Source organism: Thunnus albacares, chromosome 1 (genome assembly GCF_914725855.1).
Source record: "Thunnus albacares chromosome 1, fThuAlb1.1, whole genome shotgun sequence".
Classification (NCBI taxonomy): Eukaryota; Metazoa; Chordata; class Actinopteri; order Scombriformes; family Scombridae; genus Thunnus; species Thunnus albacares.
The window spans coordinates 40,222,757-40,236,426 of record NC_058106.1 but is presented as its reverse complement, the minus strand read 5'-3'; the positions used below and the strand labels follow the sequence as shown (position 1 = coordinate 40,236,426).

Sequence of the window (13,670 nt, the reverse complement as noted above, 5' to 3'; positions counted from 1 at the left end):
TTTAAACTGGTTCAGGATCAGATTGTTCTTCCTGCTGTTACAGTTGATTTATGAAGAGTTTACAGTTCAGCTTTCAGACGAGTCTGTTTGTCTACATTTGATGTTTTCAGCTTCTTTTGTTCAGTTAAAAAAAAGGTTTTTGCAGAAAAACAAACTGCAGTAAAACGAAAAAGTGGAGTTTTGTGTTCAGCGTTCTGTCTCTGACGATGAACTGCAGCAGGTTCAGCTCATCTGTAAATTTAAATGGAAACGCCAAGAACGTCTAAATAATACAGAATCCCAGAGTTCTGATCTAAATGACACGATTATTGATCACTGAGGGATTAAAACATGCTTTTAGCAGCAACTAAATAAACTACAAGAAGAAAAGCAAAGTGTAACTGAAACTTTGACGTCGTCTTTATAAATGGCTGTAAATTACATCACATATGTGAGCAGGAGTTTATTACAGGTCATGTATGAAAGGCTTCGTCCACACTGACAGTGCAAACTACTGCAGAGTCTTAATACAGAATAAATTCCTTTAAGAGAATTTAGTTTGATACGATGAAAACGTCGATTGATCACTTTAAAGAGTTTATTGGAAGAATCAGCAGATAAGACTGTAAACGCTGGGAGAAGCAGCTCTGGTGAAGCTTTTCTATGTTTTTTTGTATTTTTTCGTTTCTTTGGCAGAAACCACTCGAGGAAAAACCACTCAACGCTCTTTAACTGTCGATTTTATTTTTTTACTTTTCAGAGAGAAGTTCTATCCAACTGTTTGTTTGTGAATTCTTATTTTTGTATTAATCTGAAATATTTGTCATGTCTTAAACATATTATATTCACACGCAGCAGTTCTGAGTCATTGATTTCCATTCAGCGTTCAATATGTCCTGATTGTTTTATTATTATTATAGTTTTTACAGCCTGAATGTGATTTTTACAGTTTTATTATTGGTTTGTTATATTTGCATTTAAATGCGTTTAAAGTTTAAACTCCAAGTAAAAAATAAAAGTAAAATGATCTTTTTTGCTACCAAATAATAATTCAGTTTCATTATTCTGTCTTTAAATAATTAATAATTCAATTTTAAAATTAAATTACAAATTTAATAATAAAAGGCTTTTAAACTTGAGTCAGTAAATGCAATAACAAAACATTTACATTAAAAGCCTTTTAAAAGTATTAAATATTCATTTATTATACACAGCAGAGGGTACAGTTATTAACTTACTGTCTTTTTATTTAGTTTATAAATGCATCATATAAATAAACAGAATTGTTACAATAATTTTACACTAAAAATGTGTAATATTTCTGACGTCTCCTTTCTGACTCTTATAGTTTTAGCTTGTTAAAGATCACTGAGTCATTTATAGTTTTGTAAAATAGAAAAACATGTTTGTCTCTTTTCTGCAGTCGGTCCAAAGAGAAGCATCATAAATCCATAAACAAGTTTTTAATTTAACATTTTTTATTTGTTTTACACTTAATGTGGTGCCTCAGTTCAGAAAGTGACCTGCAGCAGTGGAAACATTTTAAATTCAGATTATTGTGTCAAAATCCTGCTCAGAGTAAGAAGTGAGTTTATTTAAAGTAAACTTTACAAATAAAAAGACTTAAACACATAAAAACTAAATACTGACAAAATCAAGAATAAATTTTACGTTCCAGTCGATCTGAGTTTGAAATCGTTGCGGCTGAAATCAGTTTGACTTCTTCAGATGAGTTTTAGTTTTGTTGTACAAGACTGGAGGAATATTTTAAGTCAGCAGAGAGAGACACACAGAGAAGCCTAATAACAACAACAACAACAACAATAACAACAACAAAAGTAGTAATAGAGATATGACTTATAATGATGGTGTGGAGGCAGGACATCCACAGGACCACAATCCCCACAGCCAGGGCCCACATTCAGGCACCGGACCTTCCTGTGAGACGAGGAAGCAGAAAAACTCAGAGGAAGAAGCAAAGTTAGTGACATGCATTGATGGTACATGAATGCATACAGATGGAGAGGAGGAGGAGGAGAGAGGAGCTCAGTGCATCATGGGAAGTCCCCCAGCAGTCTAGGCCTATAGCAGCATAACTAAGGGCTGATCCAAGGCGAGCCTGGTCGGCCCTAACTATAAGCTTTATCAAAAAGGAAAGTTTTAAGCCTACTCTTAAACATAGAGAGGGTGTCTGCACCCCGGACCCAATCTGGAGGTCTGCTGGAGGCCAGGGTAATGCCATCCAAAGTAGCTTTATCATTAGATAATGTGTTTCTAAGGTGTTTAGGGCCAAGAACAATAACTTCAGTTTTATCTGAGTTTAGTAGTAGAAAATTGCAGGTCATCCAGGTCTTTATGTCGTTAAGGCATGTTTGGAGTTTGTTTAACTGATTGGTTTCATCAGGCTTCATTGATAAATATAATTGGGTGTCATCTGCATAACAATGAAAATTTATGGAGTGTTTCCTAATAATATTACCTAAAGGAAGCATATATTCACCTTCTGATGGAAGCTGGATGGAATAAAATGTTTGATTTATTTTTGAATCAACACATTTCATATTTGTTCATTTTCTGTTCACAAGCAGTTGGTGATTTTCTATTTTTTTACTTTACTCCCATGATACACGTATGATATGTAGGCTACTTAGTGGCTGCAGCAGCATTTTATATATCATATTGCCTCACAGTAACCCATCTGCTTCCAGCTGGTTTGTGTGTGTGTGTGTGTGTGTGAGTGTGTGACAAACTGTTTCCTTGACGACCAAACACAAACACTCACCTGCTGCAGGAAGTCGTCCACCTGATCGTCTCTGCAGCTTCAGATCAGACTGGATCCAGAACTTCAGAGGGAAGTGGATCAGAGCTGCGTCACCATCAATAACACACTACTGATCAGATAAACACTGACAGAGATACACAACATACAGACGACAGTCCTGATACTGTTTCTCTCCTCAGGTTGGATACTTCCTCCTGACGAAGAGCAGTGATGAAGATGAGATGTGATGTTTCAGCTCCTCCTCAGTCTGATGTGTTTCTGCACTACATTTCCCAGAGATCACCTTTCCAGTCTGCCTTCAATGTCTCATGTGAACTCGTCACAGATTCTGTAACCCCCCCTTCCCCCCCCCCCCACCCTTTCCTTCTTTCTTTCTCTCTCTCAACCCAACCGGTCAAAGCAGATGGCCGCCCACCAAGAGTCTGGTTCTGCTTGAGGTTTCTACCCGTTAAAGGGGAGTTTTTCCTTCCCGCTGTCGCCAAGTGCTGCTCATGGAGGAATGGTTGGGTCTCTGTAAATTAAAGAGTACGGTCTTGACCTGCTCTATGTGAAAAGTGCCCTGAGATGACTTTTGTTGTGATTTGGCACTATATAAATAAAAATTGATTGATTGATTGATTTACTAAACTACTGTACTGAAGTACAACGTTGAGGTACTTGTACTTTACTTGAGTATTTCCATGTGATGCTACTTTCTACATTTCAGAGAGAAATGTTGTACTTTCTACTCCACTACATTTATTTGACAGCTTTAGTTACTTTTCAGATGAAGATTTGACACAATGGATAATATAACAAGCTTTTAAAATACAACACATTGTTAAAGATGAAACCAGTGGTTTCCAACCTTTTTGTCTTTTGACGTCTTACAAAAAGCAGTGTGTAGTCGGGGTCACATTTCACATGTCTATGAGTTGTTAACAGCTCCACCAAATAGTGATTTTTCCCTCTAAACTTCTCACATGCTTTCATTTCAATAAATGTTCAAATGATCCAATATTTCAGCAAAAATCAAAGATTAGAGAAAAAGTCCAAAAACTGAAAACAGATTTGTGTATCAGAACTTTGTTTTTTCTTCTTTCCTCTCCCATTAATCATCTCACCACCCCTCAGATTTATCTGCTGACCCTTTGGAGGGGCCCGACCCCTAGGTTGGGAACCACTGGACTAAACTAGCTAACTGTATATAAAGTAGTGTAAACTAGCTCCACCTCCAGCAGCTACAACAGTAACATGCTGCTCTAACACTGATGCTTCACTATTAATAATCTAATGATGTCATATATAATAATATATCAGTCAGAGGGACCAAACCACTACTTTTACTGCAATACTTTAACTACATCAAGCTCATAATACTTATGTACTTTTACTGCAATACTTTAACTACATCAAGCTCATAATACTTATGTACTTTTACTGCAATACTTTAACTACATCAAGCTCATAATACTTATGTACTTTTACTGTAGGAGGATTTTTCCTGCAGGTCTTTTACTTGTAATGGAGTGTTTCTCAGTTTTGAACAAACTCACATTTATTATTCAAGTAAGAAAAGTGACAGCAGACGCTCGGCTACACACACATATATATATGTATGTGTATATGTGTATATACATATATATATATATATATATTTAAACAGGCAATAAACGATAAGTTATTTTAAAGAACATCAAAAGTTTTGCTTCTTGTCAGTTAAATAAGAAACAAGTATCCAAATGTTCGTAATCTGCTTGGACCCCGGTCATTGCTGCTTGTGTCTATATTTAGGACAGTAATTGATTAAGACAATAATTTATTGATGTTTAAGGGAGGAGTCACATGTTACAGCAGCAACAGATAAAGAACTCTTTGCATGAAATAAATAAAAATCCAATAAAAGATTATAGAATTAGATAAGTGACATTAAAATATCTACAGTACTGTGTGACTGCAACAAAATACACCTGTAATGGTAGAATTTAGTAGAAATGTGAAGCTGAAAATAAACTCATAGATGTAAGATGGTTGTTTTGGATAAAATGAATCACAGCTGAGTTGATCCAAGCTGCTGAGTGATGTTGTTGGTTAGAGATACTAACAGCTGATCTTTAGCTCATTAGATGTTCAGTTGGCTCCATCTAGTGGACAGATAGTAGAACTATATCATGTGATGTGTGATTTCTCTGACACTGACCGGGTTTCTGCCACAGGTTAGACTGGTTTTGATGTCACTCTGATCTTTATTTATAGACTCTGACTCTGAAGTTATGAGGATGTGACTGAGTCCTCAGATCAAATGAACACAGACACCAGGATTGACAAGGGAGAATGAGCAGCTTCTTCTCTCCTGATGTTTCCTCGACATATGAAGATGGAAAGTGTCTGTAAGTTGACCTGAAGTGACTTCAGCAGGTGAGAATCCTACCAGAGAAATCTGTAAATGTCTGATGAACATGATCACTTTGATCACATTGTGTTGAATCACTGTTTGACTGAACAGCAGAAATGTTTCTGGATGATGATGTTTCACAATATTTATTTAATCCTTCAGGTTTTACAGAAGATTTTTATTCTTGACGATTTGTTTCTTTAAGAGTTAAAGGGGAGCAGTTTGAGAATGATTTCCTTGTATTACTGTTAGTGATTCTCAGGTTGAACCAACAGCACTTCAATTACAATCACGTCATTAGTGAAAAATGTAGGGAGTGTCAGAACTGGTTGGACAGCTTGGATCAACTTGGCTGTGGTGCATTTTAATCAAAAACACAACCATCTTCCAACACTGAGACAGACTTGGTTTGACTGAAAGCTGTTTTTCAGTCCATGTTGTGAACTGTCCCAGAGGCTGCAGAGTCCTCAGATGGACCTGGTCAGTGTGTCTGATGGGAAGAGCTGCTGCTTCACTGTTTTCTACAGTATTTGTGACATATTAGAGAGATGAATGAGAACTAATGTGTCCTGTGATGAAACCTTGTTGTAGTGACTGAGTGCAGCTCTCCCAGCAGCTGTTTCTCTGCTATGGATCAGTGTGAGGACAGAGAGGAGGGAGTCCCTCCCTCTAAAAGCTCTCTGTGTGGGGAACATGACAGCCAGACCAAAGCTCAGAGGTGAGATGAGGATCTCTAACTGTCCATCACTGTTCTCCACTCACATCACTCCACCATCATTATTCACACTCACTGTCACATCTCACACTCAACTACTGAATAATAACTCACAATAACTCAGAATGAACTACTGACTGTCTGAGTTAATAAAGACCCCAACAACTGATTAGTCAACTAATCAACTAAGATGAAGCATCTTTCATCAGATGACATGTTGATGAACAGGAGAACGTTTCTCATCCACTGTCTTCTTACTGATTTTCATTCTGCTTGTAAAACTTCAGCTGCTGACAGTCTGGTCAAAATTAATAGTTTTTAAACTCTTTGATTTGTTAATTGTTTATTTGTATCAGGATGAAGCAGCAGAGAGCAGACTCTCCTGAACCCAGCTGTTTGTCCATGAAGAGTGACTGGTCTATGGGTCGTCATATTAGCTTTGAAGACATACAACCTGATGATGGAAGGTAAGAATGTAAAACTGAAGTTTGTTATTATCTGACTCTCCTGAGAAGAGGAATCAATATATTGTTTCAGCAGTGACATCACAGTGTCCACCTGTGCAACAGTCACATGTCAAAGAGTTCAGTGTTATAAGACACCAACATGGTCACTATATCAATATGTGTGTGTAACTTTGAAAACATCACATCCAATAATCAGAGCAGCAGCTAACTTGGATGTGTCTGTCTGGAGCTTCAAAGATGGATCCTGCTGAGCAAAGGTCAGAGTATTGATCTCAGGATTGATAAACTGACTGAACAGATTTATAATTGATAGAAAGGATTGTTAGACACAAGAATGTTTTATATTTATGGAAGATGAGAAAAATTCTAAAATGTCTCATTAAAGACAAATCAAAGAAAGAAAGAAAATGAGATACAATGCACGTTATGTATACGTGTTTCCTTTTCATGTAAGTGTTTACTGTGTCATAATTAATGAAAAACCTTTGGTAAAGAGACAATGAAGGTTTCTCAGGCTGCATTAAAATCAAACCAGAACACAGAAAACAAAGTGAAAAGGTGTTTTACATTTCAGTGTTTGTTGTCTTGTCTGTTCTTTCATGCAGCACAATCCATCTTATTAAAACTGCAAACAGTCTCACAAATGGAACTAAACATACAGTCAGTAGTTCTGTCCCTTAGCCCACAGGAAACTGTTTTATTGTGAAAGGCTGTCTGTCATGTTTGACTTCACCTCTGCTGGTGTTGATAAGCTCCGCCCATGGCGCTGCCTCCAAGCTGTGATTAGACGGCTGATTATTTTTCAGATTGACAGGAACATCTTCATCTCAGAAAGACTCAGCTCCCTCTCTCACAGAGCTTCTTATTCAGTGTTGGCAGGTGTTTGCTGCCCTCTGCAGGACAACACTGACATGTAACACACCTCCTCACTTTGTTTCTGTGCTCTGATATATTGTTTTCTTTTTCACTTTATTTATTTCATCTTATTCAATTTAACAGACAAAACATTGATATAATTACAATATTAATCCATCTGATCCCTGAACCCTCATGTACCGGCTCCATCAGGCACAGCTTATACCAGTTTAGTTTCATACCTTATTTTCTGTTTCTTCTTCTCTCCTCCTCTCTTCTAAACAAATAAAAAAACAACACAGAACAAGGAGGGAAAATGAAGAAAAAAGGATCTTTTCCTTTTTTCTCTCACAGATCAAGAGGAAAATATGTTAAATGACCCATTCAAATCAGAAATGTTTTTAAAATTATTATCAGGATCTGTATGGATCAGATGGGAAATAGACAGGAGATTATTCTCATAATTTACAGGAAATCTTACTCTGCCAAAATTAAAAGATGATACTAAACAATGGATGGATGAAGATGTTACACAAAAAGAGGAAGCTGATGTCATAACATCTCTGAAAACACATAAAGCACCAGGGACAGTTTTTTAAAAAGATGTCTGGATCACCTTGTACCTCCTCTAACAGAGTCTGTACAGAGTAAAAGCTGCTTGATGTTGTGTTCATCCATCTGAAGGGTGAACTGGGATGTTTATAGTTCCATCTTTAGTTATTGAGGTTGGCACAGATTGTTACTGAGCCATAGAACTCCTGTAGAACATCCTCACTTCCTTCTTCTTCTGTTGACTCATCACCAAGTCGCCTGCCATCCTCTTTTCATCACTGGAGGAATTTGAACTCATCAGTCACTCTGTTCTGAAAAATTTCTATTAAATTCTGGGATTTAAACCGATGATTAATCCTTCATGTCTTTGGTTTTAACTTCATGCTTTTGTCACTGTTTATTTGTATCAGGATGCAGCAGCAGAGAGCAGACTATCCTGAACCCAGCTGTGTTTCCATGAAGAGTGACCGCTCTATGGGTCGTCCTATTAAGTTTAAAGATGGACGACCTGCTGATGGAAGGTAAGAATGTAAAACTGAAGTTTGTTATTATCTGACTCTCCTGAGAAGAGGAATCAATATATTGTTTCAGCAGTGACATCACAGTGTCCACCTGTGCAACAGTCACATGTCAAAGAGTTCAGTGTTATAAGACACCAACATGGTCACTATATCAATATGTGTGTGTAACTTTGAAAACATCACATCCAATAATCAGAGCAGCAGCTAACTTGGATGTGTCTGTCTGGAGCTTCAAAGATGGATCCTGCTGAGCAAAGGTCAGAATATTGATCTCAGGATTGATAAACTGACTGAACAGATTGATAATTGACAGAAAGGATTGTTAGACACAAGAATGTTTTATATTTATGGAAGATGAGAAAAATTCTAAAATGTCTCATTAAAGACAAATCAAAGAAAGAAAGAAAATGAGATACAATGCACGTTATGTATACGTGTTTCCTTTTCATGTAAGTGTTTACTGTGTCATAATTAATGAAAAACCTTTGGTAAAGAGACAATGAAGGTTTCTCAGGCTGCATTAAAATCAAACCAGAACACAGAAAACAAAGTGAAAAGGTGTTTTACATTTCAGTGTTTGTTGTCTTGTCTGTTCTTTCATGCAGCACAATCCATCTTATTAAAACTGCAAACAGTCTCACAAATGGAACTAAACATACAGTCAGTAGTTCTGTCCCTTAGCCCACAGGAAACTGTTTTATTGTGAAAGGCTGTCTGTCATGTTTGACTTCACCTCTGCTGGTGTTGATAAGCTCCGCCCATGGCGCTGCCTCCAAGCTGTGATTGGACGGCTGATTATTTTTCAGATTGACAGGAACATCTTCATCTCAGAAAGACTCAGCTCCCTCTCTCACAGAGCTTCTTATTCAGTGTTGGCAGGTGTTTGCTGCCCTCTGCAGGACAACACTGACATGTAACACACCTCCTCACTTTGTTTCTGTGCTCTGATATATTGTTTTCTTTTTCACTTTATTTATTTCATCTTATTCAATTTAACAGACAAAACATTGATATAATTACAATATTAATCCATCTGATCCCTGAACCCTCATGTACCGGCTCCATCAGGCACAGCTTATACCAGTTTAGTTTCATACCTTATTTTCTGTTTCTTCTTCTCTCCTCCTCTCTTCTAAACAAATAAAAAAACAACACAGAACAAGGAGGGAAAATGAAGAAAAAAGGATCTTTTCCTTTTTTCTCTCACAGATCAAGAGGAAAATATGTTAAATGACCCATTCAAATCAGAAATGTTTTTAAAATTATTATCAGGATCTGTATGGATCAGATGGGAAATAGACAGGAGATTATTCTCATAATTTACAGGAAATCTTACTCTGCCAAAATTAAAAGATGATACTAAACAATGGATGGATGAAGATGTTACACAAAAAGAGGAAGCTGATGTCATAACATCTCTGAAAACACATAAAGCACCAGGGACAGTTTTTTAAAAAGATGTCTGGATCACCTTGTACCTCCTCTAACAGAGTCTGTACAGAGTAAAAGCTGCTTGATGTTGTGTTCATCCATCCGAAGGGTGAACTGGGATGTTTATAGTTCCATCTTTAGTTATTAAGGTTGGCACAGATTGTTACTGAGCCATAGAACTCCTGTAGAACATCCTCACTTCCTTCTTCTTCTGTTGACTCATCACCAAGTCGCCTGCCATCCTCTTTTCATCACTGGAGGAATTTGAACTCATCAGTCACTCTGTTCTGCAAGATTTCTATTAAATTCTGGGATTTAAACTGATGATTAATCCTTCATGTCTTTGGTTTTAACTTCATGCTTTTGTCACTGATTATTATTCAGTTTGATAAGAACATCTATGGGTCTTTAGCTTTAATAAGCTGTGTGCAGATTTGAGTCATTAAATGTCCTTAAATGTGATGTTTTCTCCACAGAGTTCAGCAGCAGAGCTCAGAGGTTCCCAGTGATCAGTCTGCACAGCAGCATCAAACACACCTGGACTCCATATTTATGGTGTGTACATGTACAAACACCCCTTTAATATTAACCCCATCAACCACAGATGAAATTCTAAAGTACCGTTCAGGTCCTAACAGCGTCCATGCTGCTCTGTTTAGACCAGCACGCCTTCAGACTGACAGATGAATCACATGTTGTGTTCTACCAGTTTAAATTAAATGTTCAGTTTATCTTTCTATTCCAGCTGCTGGAGGAGAACATCGTCACTTTTGTGAAGAACGAGCTGAAGAAAGTCCAGAGGGGTCTGAGTCCAGATTACCCAGAATGCTTAGAGAGTCAGAGTGAGGATGAGGAGGTGTTGGACAGTGAGGAGGAAGAGCAGAGGAGGAGCAGTAGAGAGGCATTTCTGAAGATCACACTGCACTTCCTGAGGAGAATGAAGCAGGAGGAGCTGGCTGACCGTCTGCAGAGCAGTAAGAGGATTTTAACAGATTTAACATGATGGAGGCAACATGAGAGAGGTTTATATTTCAAACTCTGCTGTAAATATGCTGCACACATCTGCATCAGATCAGAGGCTGTTTGTCCTCCACTGATGAGCTGAATAAAACTGATGGAGGAGGAAAAACTATACAGACACACTTACATGTTCACTGATTTCATTTGTTGTTTGTTCATTCAGGAACTCATGCTACAGAGTGTCGACGTAAACTCAAGTCTAACCTGAGGGAGAAGTTCCAGTGTGTGTTTGAGGGGATTGCTAAAGCAGGAAACCCAACCCTTCTGAATCAGATCTACACAGAGCTCTACATCACAGAGGGAGGGACTGCAGAGGTCAATGATGAACATGAGGTCAGACAGATTGAAACAGCATCCAGGAAACCAGACAGACCAGAAACAACAATCAGACGTGAAGACATTTTTAAAGCCTCACATGGAAGAGCTGAACCAATCAGAACAGTGATGACAAGGGGAGTGGCTGGCATTGGGAAAACAATCTTAACACAGAAGTTCACTCTGGACTGGGCTGAAGACAAAGCCAACCAGGACATACAGTTCACATTTCCATTCACTTTCAGAGAGCTGAATATGCTGAAAGTGAAAAAGTACAGCTTGGTGGAACTTGTTCATCACTTCTTTACTGAAACCAAAGAAGCAGGAATCTGCAGGTTTGAAGAGTTCCAGGTTGTGTTCATCTTTGACGGTCTGGATGAGTGTCGACTTCCTCTGGACTTCCACAACAATGAGATCCTGACTGATGTTACAGAGTCCACCTCAGTGGATGTGCTGCTGACAAACCTCATCAGGGGGAAACTGCTTCCCTCTGCTCGCCTCTGGATAACCACACGACCTGCAGCAGCCAATCAGATCCCTCCTGACTGTGTCGGCATGGTGACAGAGGTCAGAGGGTTCACTGACCCACAGAAGGAGGAGTACTTCAGGAAGAGATTCAGAGATGAGGAGCAGGCCAGCATCATCATCTCCCACATTAAGACATCACGAAGCCTCCACATCATGTGCCACATCCCAGTCTTCTGCTGGATCACTGCTACAGTTCTGGAGCATGTGTTGAAAAGCAGAGAGGGAAGAGAGCTGCCCAAGACCCTGACTGAGATGTACATCCACTTCCTGGTGGTTCAGTCCAAAATTAAGAACGTCAAGTATGATGGAGGAGCTGAGACAGATCCACACTGGAGTCCAGAGAGCAGGAAGATGATTGAGTCTCTGGGAAAACTGGCTTTTGAGCAGCTGCAGAAAGGCAACCTGATCTTCTATGAATCAGACCTGACAGAGTGTGGCATTGATATCAGAGCAGCGTCAGTGTGCTCAGGAGTGTTCACACAGATCTTTAAAGAGGAGAGAGGGCTGTACCAGGACAAGGTGTTCTGCTTCATCCATCTGAGTGTTCAGGAGTTTCTGGCTGCTCTTCATGTCCATCTGACATTCGTCAACTCTGGAGTCAATCTGCTGGCAGAAGAACAAATATCCCGGCTGTCTGAAGTGTTCAGAGGGAAATCAACATGTTTCTACCAGAGTGCTGTGGATGTGGCCTTAAAGAGTCCAAATGGACACCTGGACTTGTTCCTCCGCTTCCTCCTGGGTCTTTCACTGCAGACCAATCAGACTCTCTTACGAGGTCTGCTGACACAGACAGGAAGTAGCTCACATACCAATCAGAAAACAGTCGAGTACATCAAGAAGAAGATCAGTGAGAAGCAGTCTGCAGAGAGTAGCATCAATCTGTTCCACTGTCTGAATGAACTGAATGATCGTTCTCTGGTGGAGGAGATCCAACAGTACCTGAGATCAGGAAGTCTCTCCACAGATAAACTGTCTCCTGCTCAGTGGTCAGCTCTGGTCTTCATCTTACTGTCATCAGAAAAAGATCTGGATGTGTTTGACCTGAAGAAATACTCTGCTTCAGAGGAGGCTCTTCTGAGGCTGCTGCCAGTGGTCAAAGCCTCCAACAAAACTCTGTAAGTACACAGATAGTTGGATTTATTCATCCTTTTAACAAAAATAAATTCTTACTTGTTTTTTCCCTTTTATTTCCTCTCCAGGCTGAGTGGCTGTAACCTTTCAGAGGGAAGCTGTGCAGTTCTGTCCTCAGTTCTCAGCTCCCAGTCCTCTAGTCTGAGAGAGCTTGACTTCAGTAACAATAACCTGCAGGACTCCGGAGTGAAACAGCTGTCTGTTGGACTGAAGAGTCGACACTGCACACTGGAAAATCTCAGGTCAGAACAAAGTCCCCATTGTTTTAGAGGCATTTTTCTAAACTATAAGTTGCAGCCTCTCTAATGTCAGGACTTCTGACTTGCAAAAGTTTTCCGCTAGAATTTTATGTTTCAAACGACAGAAAATGTTTAAATTTTCTAGTTTATCTTTCCTTGATTCAGCCTTATATATTTTACAGCACACATATATGAACTCTGGCTCAGACAGAGTAACAAATATTTGCTTTGATACCATGTGATTTATATCATTACATGTCTGTTCATCATTAAACTGTCACATCTCCAACATGTTTAGAATAGAACAGCAAAGATTTTAACTAGTGCTGAGAGGAGAATTTGTATCCAGCATCATCTTCATGTTCATTATTTCCTCTCCAGGCTGAGTGGCTGTAACCTCTCAGAGAGAAGCTGTGCAGCTCTGTCCTCAGTTCTCAGCTCCCAGTCCTCTAGTCTGAGCGAGCTTGATCTCAGTAACAACAACCTGCAGGACTCTGGAGTGAAACAGCTGTCTGCTGGACTGAAGAGTCCACACTGCACACTGGAAACTCTCAGGTCAGGATTCATCAACCCTTTCAACAGATGAACATTTAAAATCTGAGGGACTATTAGAGAATAGTAGTGAGAATTATTTTCCATGCAGATTTTTATTGTTTCCTTTTGATTGAATTGATACCTTAGATGATTTTTCAGATTTTGATAACATTTCATTTTACAGGTCCACAAATTTCATGGTACAGTGGAAATCGCTTATAGTGATC

At 38.9% G+C, this 13,670-nt stretch overlaps 2 protein-coding genes across 2 annotated transcripts in view; one reads left to right on the top strand and one right to left on the bottom strand.

The window, feature by feature from the left end:
• Nucleotides 1-13,670, bottom strand: part of LOC122986857 (NLR family CARD domain-containing protein 3-like) — a 934,102-nt gene that overhangs the window by 299,115 nt on the left and 621,317 nt on the right. The window lies entirely within an intron of this gene.
• Nucleotides 8,139-13,670, top strand: part of LOC122986229 — a 47,167-nt gene continuing 41,635 nt past the window's right edge. The window contains exons 1-6 of the mRNA XM_044357385.1: nt 8,139-8,245; nt 10,153-10,231; nt 10,422-10,650; nt 10,860-12,654; nt 12,739-12,912; nt 13,291-13,464. Of these exons, the coding sequence (XP_044213320.1) occupies nt 8,181-8,245; nt 10,153-10,231; nt 10,422-10,650; nt 10,860-12,654; nt 12,739-12,912; nt 13,291-13,464 (2,516 nt within the window). The 5' untranslated portion in view covers nt 8,139-8,180. The remainder of the gene's footprint in view (nt 8,246-10,152; nt 10,232-10,421; nt 10,651-10,859; nt 12,655-12,738; nt 12,913-13,290; nt 13,465-13,670) is intronic.